General features: G+C 58.6%; 1 protein-coding gene across 1 annotated transcript in view; it reads left to right on the top strand.

Moving 5' to 3' along the window:
* Positions 1-9,616: 9,616 nt before the first annotated feature.
* ZBTB7A (zinc finger and BTB domain containing 7A) overlaps positions 9,617-13,127 on the top strand; it is a 5,817-nt gene continuing 2,306 nt past the window's right edge. Inside the window, exons 1-2 of the mRNA XM_015651650.3 lie at positions 9,617-10,591; positions 10,723-11,930. Of these exons, the coding sequence (XP_015507136.1) occupies positions 10,738-11,930 (1,193 nt within the window). The 5' untranslated portion in view covers positions 9,617-10,591; positions 10,723-10,737. The remainder of the gene's footprint in view (positions 10,592-10,722; positions 11,931-13,127) is intronic.

The following is a 13,127-nucleotide window of genomic DNA, read 5'->3' as shown; positions in this document are numbered from 1 at the left end:
CGGCCCTGCGCGGCCGGGCTTGTTTTTACCCCCCTTGGCCGTCCCTTATCTCCCCCCGGCCGGCTGCGGGCAGGGGGGGCCGCGGTGATAATCCCCCCGCGGGGCTGGGGCGCTGCTGCCCGGAGGAGCCCGGCGGGATAAGCCTCTCCCCCCGCGGGGCTGCGCGGCAGCGAGCCCGGCCGGAGCTCGGCGTGAGGGGCAGCATCCATCCCTTGGTCCTGCCAAAACATTCCCTGCCTGCCCCGGCACCCGGCACTGCCGTCCCCACCGCGGGGCTCGGCTCAGGTGCCCAAAAGTGCCCGAGGTCCCTGCCCTCCTCCCCCTGGAGCGGAGCTTGGTGAGGCTGGAGACGGGACAAAGGCACGGACACATCGCTGGGACCGTGGGCCGGGAGCTGGGCACTGCCAGGGAAAGGTTCCTTGGCTGTGCTGCTCCAGGAGTGTGGGAGAAGTTGGTTTATGAAGCTGTGTCAGGAGACGGTGAGGTTGGATATCAGGAAAAGGTTCTTTTCCCAGAGCATGGTGGGGCACTGGGCAGATTCCCAGGGAATGGTTCAGGAGCGTCAGGACAGCGCTGGCAGGGATGCGCAGGGTGGGATTATTGGGGTGTCTGTGCAGGGCCAGGAGCTGGCCTGGGTGATCCCTGTGGGTCCCTTCCAGCTGAGGTTATTCCATGGAAAGCCCTGGGACTCCGGCAGCAGCAGCAGAACGTGTAAATCCCGGCGTTCCCGTGTCAAAAGCAACAGTTCCTGTTGTACAGCCCCAGCCGACGTGACTGCCCAGCCCCTGCCTGGCTCTCGCTGTTCCTGCAGACCCTCGGCTGCGGGGCCCGACCAGTTTGGGCAGCCAAAGTTTTACTTTGGGCTCAAGGACTGAGCAAGAATTTGCTGCCGGTCCCAGTTCCAGAGCAGCCGTGTTCCCGGGGCTGGTAATTGTCCTGGCTATCGAAACCATAACTTATATAATAACTATTTTATGGACGTGGGGAGAGAAAGGTTCTGCCTGGAAGAATTTACAACCTAATGAGGGTTGAAGTTGTGCTCGGCGTAGCAACGGAGCTAAAAGGTCATCCTGGTGCTTTCCAAAAGTGTTGGGGTGGTTGGTGAGGGTATTTTTCAGGGAATTGTGTGATTTCTCAAGGATTCTGCCCATCCTGGTTGGAAATTGCAGCGTGTGGGCTCTTCTGGAGGCTGAGCAGGAAGAGCTGGGCTGGCTTTAATTCTGATGGTTTTGCTGGAGTTGTTGGATTTCAACTACTTTAAAAAAAAAATAAAAGAGACCGAGAGAAACCGAGGAGTTTATTAGAGAGGAGCCTTTCTTGTTTAATATTCATTCTGGCCCCTGTTTAGGCTTGTTCTGGTGAAAGAGGGAGTGAAGAGGCACAACCCAAACATGGGTGAGATGGTGGGATTTTTCCACCAAGCCTTAATTGCTTCAGTAACTCCAGGGAGGGTTTTGCAAGGCAGGAGCTCTTAATAAATGTGGTGAATGAAAGTAGTTCTTCACTTTGCTGCTCTGCAACTCGTCCTCTGCCTTTTTTTTAAATTATTAATACGTTTTTCACTCGTATTTCATCTCGTGGCTGTGGGTCTGGTGAAGATCTTTAGCTGTGGCTTCATGAGGAGCTCTGCTGGGTGGAATTAATTTGGCACGGTGAGGGCGCCGGGTTCCCTTCGTGTTTGGTGACTTTTGGAAGCAGAATTAAAAATTCCAGTTGTTCTCCCAGCGTGGGAATTTGGATGTGGGCACGGGACGCAAATGAGGGGTGAAATTTATGCTGCCATCGAGGCTCTGTGGTGGTTTGGGCGCTGCTGTCTCCCTTCAAGATGTTTTTTTTGGGGTCGAGTGTTGGGGTTTAAGTGCAGGATCGTGTCCCACGCAGGTGTCCCACCTAAAAACTCTGAAATCCCAGGTCTGCGTTTGAGACTGAGTCAAAAACACCCGAGAACTGTGGTTTAATCTTGATTAAAACTGACACTTGAGGGTTTTCTCCCGTCTGGGGATGCTGAGTTTTTTGGAAGATGAGCTTGTGTGGCGAACAATTAGAACCCGACTCGTTATCTCTCCTAGTCCAGGCAATAAACAGTTGCTTTAACTACGCTCTCAACCAGCCTTAACCTCAAATTGGAGCAGCCCGGTCCCAGTGTGTAATTAAAAGCCTTTTGAGGAGCAGAACTCAGGGAAAGGGAGGCAGAACAGGCAGTGGCTGGGATAAGGGGAGCGTTTGGTCCGTGCCGGTCGCGGTGGCTCCGGTCCCGGGGGAGCTCCGGGAGGACGGCACCGGAGTTAATCGAGGTCAGGCGAGCTGCGGGCTCCTGTGCGAGTATCCAGGGCCGATTGTTCCCCGCCCAGCCCCCTGCCCGGATCGCCTTCCCTGCGCTCAGTTTCAGTTTCCCACCCGGGCGCGGCTCCATCGCTCCCGGTGGGGCTCCGTTCCCCCGGAGCCCCGGTGTGCAACACCCCGGCCGGCCCCGGGCTCTGCCGATGGCCCCGGGCTGCAGGTGGAAAGGAACTTTAAGGCTCAGCTTAATGCGACAAGGTGCGAGAAACTGGAAACTGCCGGGAGCTGCCCCGGGGCCGCAGGTGGGAGCCAAGGGCACGGCGGTGGGATGAGCCGCAGATCCCCTGGCGATCAGCCCGACCCCGCCGTCCCTGGGAAAACGCTGCTCCCGATCCTCCGGGGGCACCCTCGGGATCCTCCCCAGCCCTGTGCCCACCCGAGGCCGGTCACCCTCTCCCGATGCTGGATCCTGTCCCTGTGCCTGGCGTTATTCCGCAGCGGAGGATGCTCCCAGCGCTGGCTTTAACCCTTTCCTCCCCACCCTTCACCCCGTTCCTGCCCCCATTTCCCTCCCGTTTTGCCCCCAGCACACCGGGAACCAGCGGGTAAATGGCTTTTTTTTCCCCCGGTGTTTGCTGGAGCTGGGAAGGTGCCGGAGGTGGGCTTGTAGCTACAGGTTGGTGCTGTGCAGCTCCTCGGAGCCTCCTGCCCCGACAGGCAGAGCACGGGGATCAGCGTTCGCTCCCTCCCCGCATCCCTGCGCTCCCAGCACGGCAGGAGGAAGGCAGGAGGAAGGAGCTCCGTGGCAGGAGAGCGTTGCCAGGGATGGAGCCCCGCTTGTTCCCGGGATTCGCTTTTGCTCGTCATCACCCGGAGTGGGGAATGGCGAGACGAGCTGTCTGTTAATCCACAAACTGGGAATTACATAAGGGACTGCCCAGCCCTGCTCTCTCACCAAACTCCAGTCTTATTCTTTTATTTATTTTCCCTTTTTTCTTTTCTTTTTTTCCCCCCCTTTCCCGGTGTGGAAAAGAACAAGCGGTCTGTGAGGTGTCATTTGAGGCAATCAGATTAATGCCAGGGCCGAGGGCAGGGAATGTCAGGAGTGGCGGGGGGGACACGGGGCTGCAGAGGGAATCCTGTGACAGGACAGAGGGACGGAGCTTTGGGGGCTGTGGGAAGGGGGGAATTGGGGATTTGAGCAGTTTTTATGGTTCTCTCAGTTCAGGAGGCCACAAGAGCTGTGACAGGAGAGGGGGAATGTGAGGTGAAGGGGCACGTGGGCTTGGTTTTCCTCAGGGAAACACTGGAATGACTTTGGGGGGATTTGGGCTGGGGGGGGACAGGGGTTGGAAGGGGAGGGGTGTCCAAGCATGACCTGCTCCGATTGTTCTCCGACCTGGAGCAGCTGGGCCGTGGCGGGGGTTAGAGCTTCGAGTCCTCGATTGCTCCCTCGCCAAAGGGGCCTCCTCACGTTGCCTTTTTGGAACAGCAGCTGCTTATTCCTGCCTGGATCCCGGTGCCTCCAGGGCTCCCAGGGCTCCCAGGTTGGAAAAGAACCCTCCTGGGAGAGAGCTGCTCCTGCAGCCAGCTCTGGAGCACACACAGCCTCGTGGTTTGTGCAGTGTCCCCCCGTTTTCCATGGAACTCCTGAGACTTTTTAAGGTGTTTTGGAGAACTGTGGCTGGCTCAGCCATGGCCTGGTGTTGTCCAGGAGCTTTCCCAGAGGAGCCACGTGGGAGAGAACCTGTTGGAGGGCTGGGACTGCAGCAGTGTGGGCACACTTGGGCTGGGTGAAAAGGGTTTGTTTGAACAGGAAAACAGGGAATTCCCACGAGTGCCGGGGTACCCGACCTCCCTGGGCCCTGGGCTGAGCTCAGCTGGACCCAGCTTAGCCTGGGCAGTCAGGGAGGTCCAGGGGGTGCTGGAGCAGAGGTGGCTTTGGAGCAGCTCTTTGAGCAGCTCTCAGCAGTTTGAGGTTTTGTTTCAGCACAGGGAAATTCCTGTGAGCTGTTGGTGCTGTCGGGGATAATCCCAGGACACGGAGTTTGTGCCTTGGACTTGTGCTGGGGCAGAGTGACAGTGCTGGGGGCGGAGGGGCTTCTCACCCCAAATAACCCCTCACAGGCTGGGAGCCTCCCCGGCCTCAAACCAAGGCACATTCCTGCCGGATTAAATCCGGCCTCTGATGACAAAGGAGAAAATTGGCGAGGAGGGCTGGGTGGAGGAACCAGTTCAGGCTCACCTTGCAACACGAGAGGAGTTTGGTGCTGTCAGGGCTGAGGGTGGCAGCTCGGGAAGGCTCCGTGCCTCGGCTCGGCTTTGGGATCCCCCGGAACGGCGCCGGCGTTCGGCCACGTGTCCATCGGGGTCCCCGTCCTGCCTTTGGCCAGCAGCTGGAAACTGGAGTTTCCCAGGAGCTGGGCCGTGCCCTGCAGGGAAATCCCATCCCAGTTACATCCCAGGGAGCTGTGGAATGTGACATTGGGTCATCCCTCGTCTGCCAGAGCTGTGGAAGCGAGTCCTTGGGGAGGGAGCCGTGTCTCTGGGAACACCGTCAGGTTCCCTGGGAGATGCACAGTCGTTGCCAGGCCTTGGGCATCAGTCGGAGTGAGGCTGTTCCGTGGTGACACTTGTCCTCCCACTGGAACAATTCCACAGCTGGCTTCTCCAGCCTCGTCTGGGCCACCACGTGAACACCACTGGGATTGAGGGGGTTTGGGGAAACCAAGAGGAGCAAGCCCCTTTCCTCCTGGTGGCTCCACAGCAGCATTCCCAACAATTCCCTGTCGGTGATGAGGAGTCCCAGACCTCCAGCCCGGCCTGGCTGGTCTCTGCTCTGCTGTGGTCCCTCCACAGTTCCTGCTTTAATGGGTTTTTATTCCATGAAAGCTCCTGGGATGCTGGTGGAGGGACAAGGGATGTTCAGATCCAGGGCCCTGTCCAGACTTCAGTGGGAGCAATTGCTCTTCCTGCCAGAATTCCCTTGGCAGCAGCTGCAGGATGTGGGATTCTCCTTTCCTGGCTCTCAGATCCTGGTGTGTCCTGGCTCTTCCCTGGCCAGAAATGGCTCATGGGGAGCTTTGGCTCTTCCCTTCACAGGGGCCTGGAGTGCCAGGGGAAGGGGAATGGCTTCAAAATGAGGGATAGATGGGGTATTGGGAAGGAATTCCTCCTTAGGGGGTGGGGAGACCCTGAGATGGAATTCCCAGAGAAGCTGTGGCTGTCCCTGGGTCCCTGGGAGTGTCCAAGGCTGGGTTGGAGCAGCCTGGGACAGTGGGAGGTGTCCCTGCCCGTGGGATGGAACAGGACGAGCTTCAAGGTCCCTCCCAAGCCACTCCAGCCTGGGATTCTGGGATTTTGGGATTTCAGGGATGTTTCCATCCGTGCCCCAGGACCTGCAGGCTTTGGGGCACATTTCCTGGGTGTGGAAGGGCCGTAGGAGGGGGGTGGCTGTGCTGGAGCTCCCCGTGCTGCCCAGGCACCTCTTCCCAGAGCAGGGAGAGGAAAAGCTCCCTGGCAGGTCAGGCTGGGCAAGGACAGCCCAGCTCTTTCGGTTCTGTGGTCACACCACGAGTCCCTCGGCTGGGGCTGAGACGGGGGGAGGCTGCAGGAGCTGTTGGAACATCTCAGATGTTCTTCCACTTCACCTTGAATTTGAGACTTGGACTCGTCACAGAGTGCTTTGGGCTGGAGGGACCTCAAAGCCCATCGGGTGCCATGGCAGGGACACCTCCTCTGTTCAAGGCTGCTCCAGGCCCTGTCCAGCCTGGCCTGGGACATTTCCAGGGATGGAACAGCCACAGCTTCTCTGGGAATTCCACTCCAGTCCCTCCCTGCCCTCACAGGGAAGAATTCCTTCCCAATATCCCACCTAAACCAACTCTCAGAATCCATTCCCCCTTGTCCTGTCGCTCCCTGTGCTTGTCCAAGTCCCTCCCCGTCTCTCTTGGAGCCCCTTTGGGCACTGGGAGGTCTCCAGAGCCCTTGCAGCAGCATTCCAGCATCCAAAGGACCTACAGGGAGTGGGATGCTGTGATCTTTGGAAGGACCAGAGCGATCCAAGCGCTCTGAGGAGCCCCTGGAGCAGGGTTTGGTCAGGGCTGTGATCTGGAGCCTCTTTGGGAGCCAACTGAGCCCTCCTTGTGTGGTTCAGTCTCATTCCCATGATTCCACATCCCAAATCCAGAGCTGTGGTCGCTTTTCCCTGTTGAGAGCTGGGCTGGAGGGGATGGATGCTCGTGCTTGGAAAACAGAGCCAGATTGTCCAAAGCAGCCCACGGATGTTTGCAGGGAGCTGCTGCTGCTCCCATCTCATCCCTCCAAGAGCTGCATGATCTTGGTCATGTTACCCCAGATGGGATGTCTGGTCAGGACAGAAGAAAGCTGGAATTGACTCTGAATTCCCACTGAAGGCTTCATTGCCTTCTCAAGACCAAGGATTTCTTCCACTGCATCACTGAAAATGTAGTTTTATTTAAAATAAAAGCGTGCTGAGGGGGTTTTTAATCTCGATTTTTCCCACGGTGCAGTTCCCTCTGTTGATGTGCAGGGTCTTCCTGTCAGGAACATCCAGCTGTTTCCCAGGTCCAAATAATCGGGATAGTTTGGCCCTAAAGCACTGACAGCACATTCCTCGTTGGGAGCAGTTGAGTTTCCGTGGCTCTGCGGGGTGGTTGGAATTGAGACTTCTCCCAAGCAGACAAAACACCTCCTTCCCTTGCTGCTGCCTCCCGTGCTGGTCCCGAGGCCTCGGGGTGGATCCTGGCCAGGGGAGACCTGCTGGGGCCTGTCCTGGGCTGCCTGGCAGCGCCTCCGCCCCGGGGTGTCCCTGCTGCGGCCACCGGGGATGGCACGGGCACAGGGACGTGAGGATTTGTGGGGAAAATGGGATTCTCCAGCTGCTGCTGAGGGATTGCTGGGATCACGTTGGGCAGCAGGCACTGGGGTGTTTTTTTTTTTTTGTATAAAGCATCATTATTTTAATATTTTGTTTATAATAAAATAATTATAATATATTAATATTTTATTTTATTTTAATTCTTCCCTGCCTCGGTCACGTGCCTTTGCTCCGAGAAATCCCAGGGCAGCTTGGGATCCTTGGGCACTTTGAGTGAGAGGCTGAGTGTCCCAAATTCCGGATTGCTTTGGGTTGGACAGGCCTTAAATATTCCTGCCATGGGCAGGGACATCCTCCAGCATCCCAGGCTGCTCCAGCCTGGCCTTGGACACTTCCAGGGATCCTCTGGGAATTCCATCCCAGCCCCTCCCCACCCTGCCAGGGAGGAATTCCTTCCTGATATCCCATCTGATCCTGCCCTGCCATGTCCAGAGTCCCTCTCCATCCTACAGACCCAACATCCATCTCCCAGAGCTCAGCTGTTCCCGGGAAATGTTGCTTTGTGGATGGCAGAATTCCCCAAAGCTGTTTTCCCTCGTGCTCCGTGGAAAGGGTGATGCTGATTCTCCCTTCCTGCCCCGAGCAGGTGCCAGGTGTTGCTCAAGTTCTCACCTGTGCTGCTGCAGTGGGCGGCACCTCTGCCTTTGGGAAGAGTTTTGGGATCTTTTCCGGATTGGAGCACATAGAAAACATCGGCTGTTCCCGGTTCCCCAGCTGTGACCCAGCTCTTCCACCTGAGCCCTCCCAAACTGCTCAGGTTCCTCTAAATTTGAAGGCAAAGAAGCAAAGGGAAAAGGAAAGAAACAAAAAACAAAACCCCACTGAGGTGCTGTGGAAAACTGGTAATTAAAGAGGTGTTTTGTCAGCACTTTTGGTTGTGATCCCATCTTGATGTGGTCGTCTCATTTGAATGTAAATGTCAAATTCCAGAGCTCCTGGAGGAGAGGGATTGGGTGACATCCTGCTGAGGGAGGCTGGAGCTCAGGGCTCTCCCTGAGCTCTGGGTGCTGCTCTGGGGCTGGGGGGAGACAGGTGAGAAATGGAGTTTGGAAAAAGAAAAGAGGGAGTGGAGCTGCTGGGAAATTCAGGTCAGTCCCCCTTGGTGGCCCATTCAGAGCTTTCCTTGCCAGGGAGGGGACGAGCTGTGCCTGTGTCACTTGTCACCTGGCTTCAGGACATTCCCAAGAGGATTTTGCCCATTTTCCTTCGTGGGAATGTTGCCATGAGCAAGGAGTGGGTTTGGGGTGTTTGGAACTTGTTTTGAGTCGCCCACCTCATGAAGGCTCAAGAAGTTCCCAAACCCCAAACGCAGAGTTCGGAACGCTCCGTTTCCCGTTGGTAATTCCAGCCCTTTGGGAAGGGAATGGGGGAGATGTTTCAAGGACTCCATCTCTGGATGTGGCTGGAGCATCCAGGCCCTGAATCCATCCCTGGGGGTTGAGGGCGGCCCCTTTGCCCCCCGCCGTCCTCGGGCAGCGCGGGACACAAAGGCCGTGTTGTGTGCGGGGTGGCCGGGTTGGAGCAGGCTCCGGGCGGTCTCATGACCCTGCAGCCATTCCCACACTTGGGGACGATTCTCCAGCCCCCGGGGTGGGGGTGACCTCCCCTGGCTGCTCTGGATCTCCCCGGATCCCTCGGGATCCCTGCCCGGAGCTCCCAACGCTGCGTGCGGCTCCAGTTCAGCGCCGGCGGGAGAAAAAGCTTTGTGAAGCATCTCTGGAGAGGAAGGAGAGGGGGCAGCTCCAGGGCCGTGTTTGGGGTGGGCAGGGATGTGGGATGTGCTGTCCTGTGTGCTGCAGCCCCCAGCGGGAGGTTCTGGGGAGCTCTGGAGCTGCCCCGGTGGGAATGGGACAGGCAGGAAAGCTTCCCTGGAATCCCAGCCTGGGATCCCCGGGGGATGCTGGCTTAGGGTGACCTTGCCCAAGGTCACACCTGAAGTTGGCACCGAATCCGGAGCCTTTTCCTCCCTGATGTAAAAAATCCCTGAAATTGGGGTTTAAAGGTCAGACCTGGAGCTCGGGAGGTGCCTCTGGAGCTGACCCCAGGTGTCTCAGGCTTTGGTGTTTGGTGTTGGTGGCAGAACTGGTGCCTGCACATCCCCTGGATCCTCCTTCCTCCTCCTCCTCCTCCTCCTCACCCCCGTCCCGTTCCTGCTGGGAGCTGAGCGCTGCTGTCCTGCTGCTGTTCCTTTGCTCCAGATCAGTTTTCCACAGCCTCAGACCCGCCTTCTCCTGCCTTTTCTCTGTAAAAAGCAGGAAGGTGCCAAAGTTAAACTTATTCTCTGGGCTTAACAAAACTTTTCAAAAATAAGTAAATATGGAAAACTACTGAGGAGGCCGGGGGTGGGTGGGGGAAGCTGGAGTTGTGCAACCTGGGCTCCTGCTCCGTGCCGGGACCCGGGGCTGGGAGTTGTTTCCTGGATAATTATTCCTGTTCTGGATCCATCCTGACTCATCCGTCCCCCCCCGTGGCGTGGGACAGGCCACGTCCCGCTGTGCCTCAGTTTCCCCATCTGGGAATCAGGGTCTCGGATACTCCAGCCTTGTGCTGGGGTGGTTTGTGCGTGGATTTCTTGGCTCCTGCTGATCCCAGTGCTTGGGATGGGAGGGAATTACAATTCAATTACATTGATTTTCCAGCAAAGGCACCGCTGCTTCAAGGAGCGTGTGGATTTGCTGCTTGAGATGGACAGGAGGGAAATGTTACTCCTAATTTTTGGGATCAGGAGAATGAGACTGTGGGAGAATTCAGGGGCTGCTCAGGCTCGCAGCTGGGCCCCAGTGCCCCTTTCCCAGCAGAGGGGATCCCTCTGGGTTTTTCCAACCTTTGGAGTCAAGTGGATCTGTCAGGAGTTGCCTTTATTTATTTATCTTGTCCCAGACAAACCCTTGGCATTGGGAAGAGCTGCTGCTCCTGCTGGATCCTGTCCAAGATCCGGGTCTGGTGCTGGCACTTGGTGATCCCGGTGTCCTTTTCTGTCTCCTGCTCTGGGGAAGGAGCAGGAGCTGCCTGGGGTTCCAGGGGTCAGCTCTGCTCTGTCAAACCCCTGCAGCAGCAGCTCGGGGTGCCTGGGGCTCCCCTCTCCCGTTCCCAAAGGACATTCCCGGCCTGCATCTCTCCAGGTGTTCTGGGATGAGTGATGGGAATGGTGTTCCCGGGGTGACATCACCGTGTTGGCTGCTGTCAGGGAGCCGGGGACATTCCCAGTGGGAATGGGAACGGGAAATGCTCCCAGAGCTGGACTGGGCTGTGCTGGGGAGGCTCAGGCTGCCGTAGCCCCGCGCTGGGCACGGCTGTGCCCGCTCCAGGTGATCCCAGCTCCTGCCAAGGCTTGCTGCTCCGGCCCAGATCTGCATTCATTCAGCTGCTCTCACTTGAGAGCACCTGGGCTCTGTTCCTCCTCCTCCCCAGGTGAGCACGGCACGGGCAGGACGATGGGAGAGGCGCGGGGGACGCGCGCGGTGCCGCCTCAGGGATTTGGGGGGTTCTCCCCACGTCTCCAGGCTGTGACTCACGGTGTCCCCCTCCTTCCTTCCCCACAGCCTTTAGCGTGGAAGATGGCGGGTGGCGTGGACGGCCCCATAGGGATCCCGTTCCCGGATCACAGCAGCGACATCCTCAGCAGCCTGAATGAGCAGAGGAACAACGGGCTGCTGTGCGACGTGGTCATCCTGGTGGAAGGCCAGGAGTTCCCCACCCACCGCTCCGTCCTGGCAGCGTGCAGCCAGTACTTCAAGAAGCTCTTCACCTCAGGGTTAGTGGTGGACCAGCAGAACGTGTATGAGATAGACTTTGTGAGTGCGGACGCCCTGTCGGCGCTGCTGGAGTTCGCCTACACCGCGACCCTCACCGTCAGCACTTCCAACGTCAACGACATCCTCAACGCCGCCACGCTGCTGGAGATCCCGGCCGTCAGGGATGTCTGCACGGATCTCCTGGAGAGGAAGATTCTGGCCAAAAATGACCAGATGGATACAGTAGATCAAATTGATCAGAGGAACCATCTCAGAGCAAAAGAGTACCTGGAGTTCTTCCAGAGCAACCCCGTGAACGGCCACCAAGGCAGCTTTCCGTGGACCAACCCAGAGTTGAGAGACCTTCAGAGACTGAACTTCCGAGGCCAAGAGGAGGAGGAGGAGTCAAACTGCAACGGCCTGGACTTCTACTCGCAAGCCACCCCAACCGAAAGACCAAAGGCAAGTGACTGTGACCCTGACAGCAACCCGGCCATGTGGCTGGACCGCGAGGACGAGGAGCCGGTCAGCGGCGGGATGTTCTCCCCTTCCCAGAACGGACATTACAGCAGCCGTGGCTTGGCCACCCCGGGGGAGGAGGAGGGGGGCACCCCCAGGGGCCCTCTGGACCCGCAGGAACCCGGGGACTCGCCCAGCTTCATCCCCACCGGCACGGAGACGGAGGACGACGCCAGGGAGGTGGATGACCTGGCCACCAGCGCCCTGCTCCAGCAGATGATCAACTCGGTGGGGCGGCAGCAGCTCGGCGACGACGACCGCAAGGACGAGGACGGGGTCATGGATTATTACTTGAAATATTTCGGCAGTTCCAGCGAGGGCGACGTGTACCCGTCCTGGTCCCAGAAGGTGGAGAAGAAGATCAGGGCGAAAGCATTCCAGAAGTGCCCCATCTGTGAGAAGGTGATCCAGGGCGCCGGGAAGCTGCCGCGCCACATCCGCACCCACACCGGGGAGAAGCCCTACGAGTGCAACATCTGCAACGTCCGATTCACCAGGTATGGACTGGGCAGGGGGGCTGCACTGAGAGCTGGGGGCTGCACTGAGAGCTGGGGAATGCACCCAGACCTGGGGAATGCACAGAGAGCTGGGTAATGCACCCAGACCTGGGGGCTGCACTGAGAGCTGGGGAATGCACAGAGACCTGGGGGCTGCACCCAGACCTGGGGAATGCACCCAAACCTGGGGAATGCACCCAGACCTGGGGCTGCAGCCAGACCTGGGGGCTGCACACAAACCTGGGGCTGCACACAAACCTGGGGCTGCAGCCAGCCCCAGCCCTCCCCTCACCCCAGAATCCAGCACAGGGCTGGTTCTGGGTGATTTTATCTCTCTACTCAACTCATTTCCATCGTAACAGGCAAGTTGGGGCTGGAGGCCAAAGTTTTCCAGGGAGATGAGCAATTTGTGGGTGTGACACTTGAGCGTTTGTGACAAGGGGCCTGGCTCCATGGCCAGTGCCACCTTCTCACTGTCCTGACTTGATGAGCTCTGCTGGAAACCCCAGTGGGGGTGAAACAGAGCTGCAGCTCTCGGTCTGTCCGTGGTGGTGGAGGCAGGAGCAGGGGAATGGCTCAGGAATGGTTTGGTGGCGTGGCTGAGGTGGTGGAGGTTGGGTTGGAAGGAGGCCGGAGCCCACTCGTGTCCTTGGCAGCCCCGCTGCAGCTCCCGGGGGCGTTTGCCCCGGCCCTGTTGCTAATGGGGGCTCCTCTGCTCCTGGCCCGGGCCACGGGAGCACCGAAGAAAGGGAATATTGTTTGGATCGCTCCAGTTCACTCTGCTCCACAGCCAGGCACCACCTCCTCTGTCCGGGCTGTGCCGGGCCGGGGGTCCCAGCCAGGAGCAGCCCTGGGCCTGCCGAGGGCAGCCTGGGCCTGGGGGGCTGCTCCTTTCCCTGCTCCCTTTCCCTTTCCCCGCTCCCTTCCCTTTCCCTGCTCCCTTTCCCTTCCCTTTCCCTTTCCCTGCCTGCCCACACGTTCCCACTGTGCCGGTTCCCCCAGGCCGGCCCTTCCAGGAGCTTTGGGGGCTCCATCCCATGGGGCTCGGTGTGGGATCCGTGTGGGATCCGTGGGGGATCCGTGTGGGATCTGTGTGGGATCTGTGAGGGATCCGTGTGGGATCCCTGGGGCAGCCCGAGGGGCAGGACACGGCTCCTGCCCCTTCCCCTGCTGCGGCCGCACCCACGCCGGGGAGCT

The sequence above is a fragment of the Parus major genome, chromosome 28 (genome assembly GCF_001522545.3).
Source record: "Parus major isolate Abel chromosome 28, Parus_major1.1, whole genome shotgun sequence".
Classification (NCBI taxonomy): domain Eukaryota; kingdom Metazoa; phylum Chordata; class Aves; order Passeriformes; family Paridae; genus Parus; species Parus major.
Note: the sequence above shows the minus strand (reverse complement) of the source record. Positions and strands in the feature narration are given on the sequence as shown.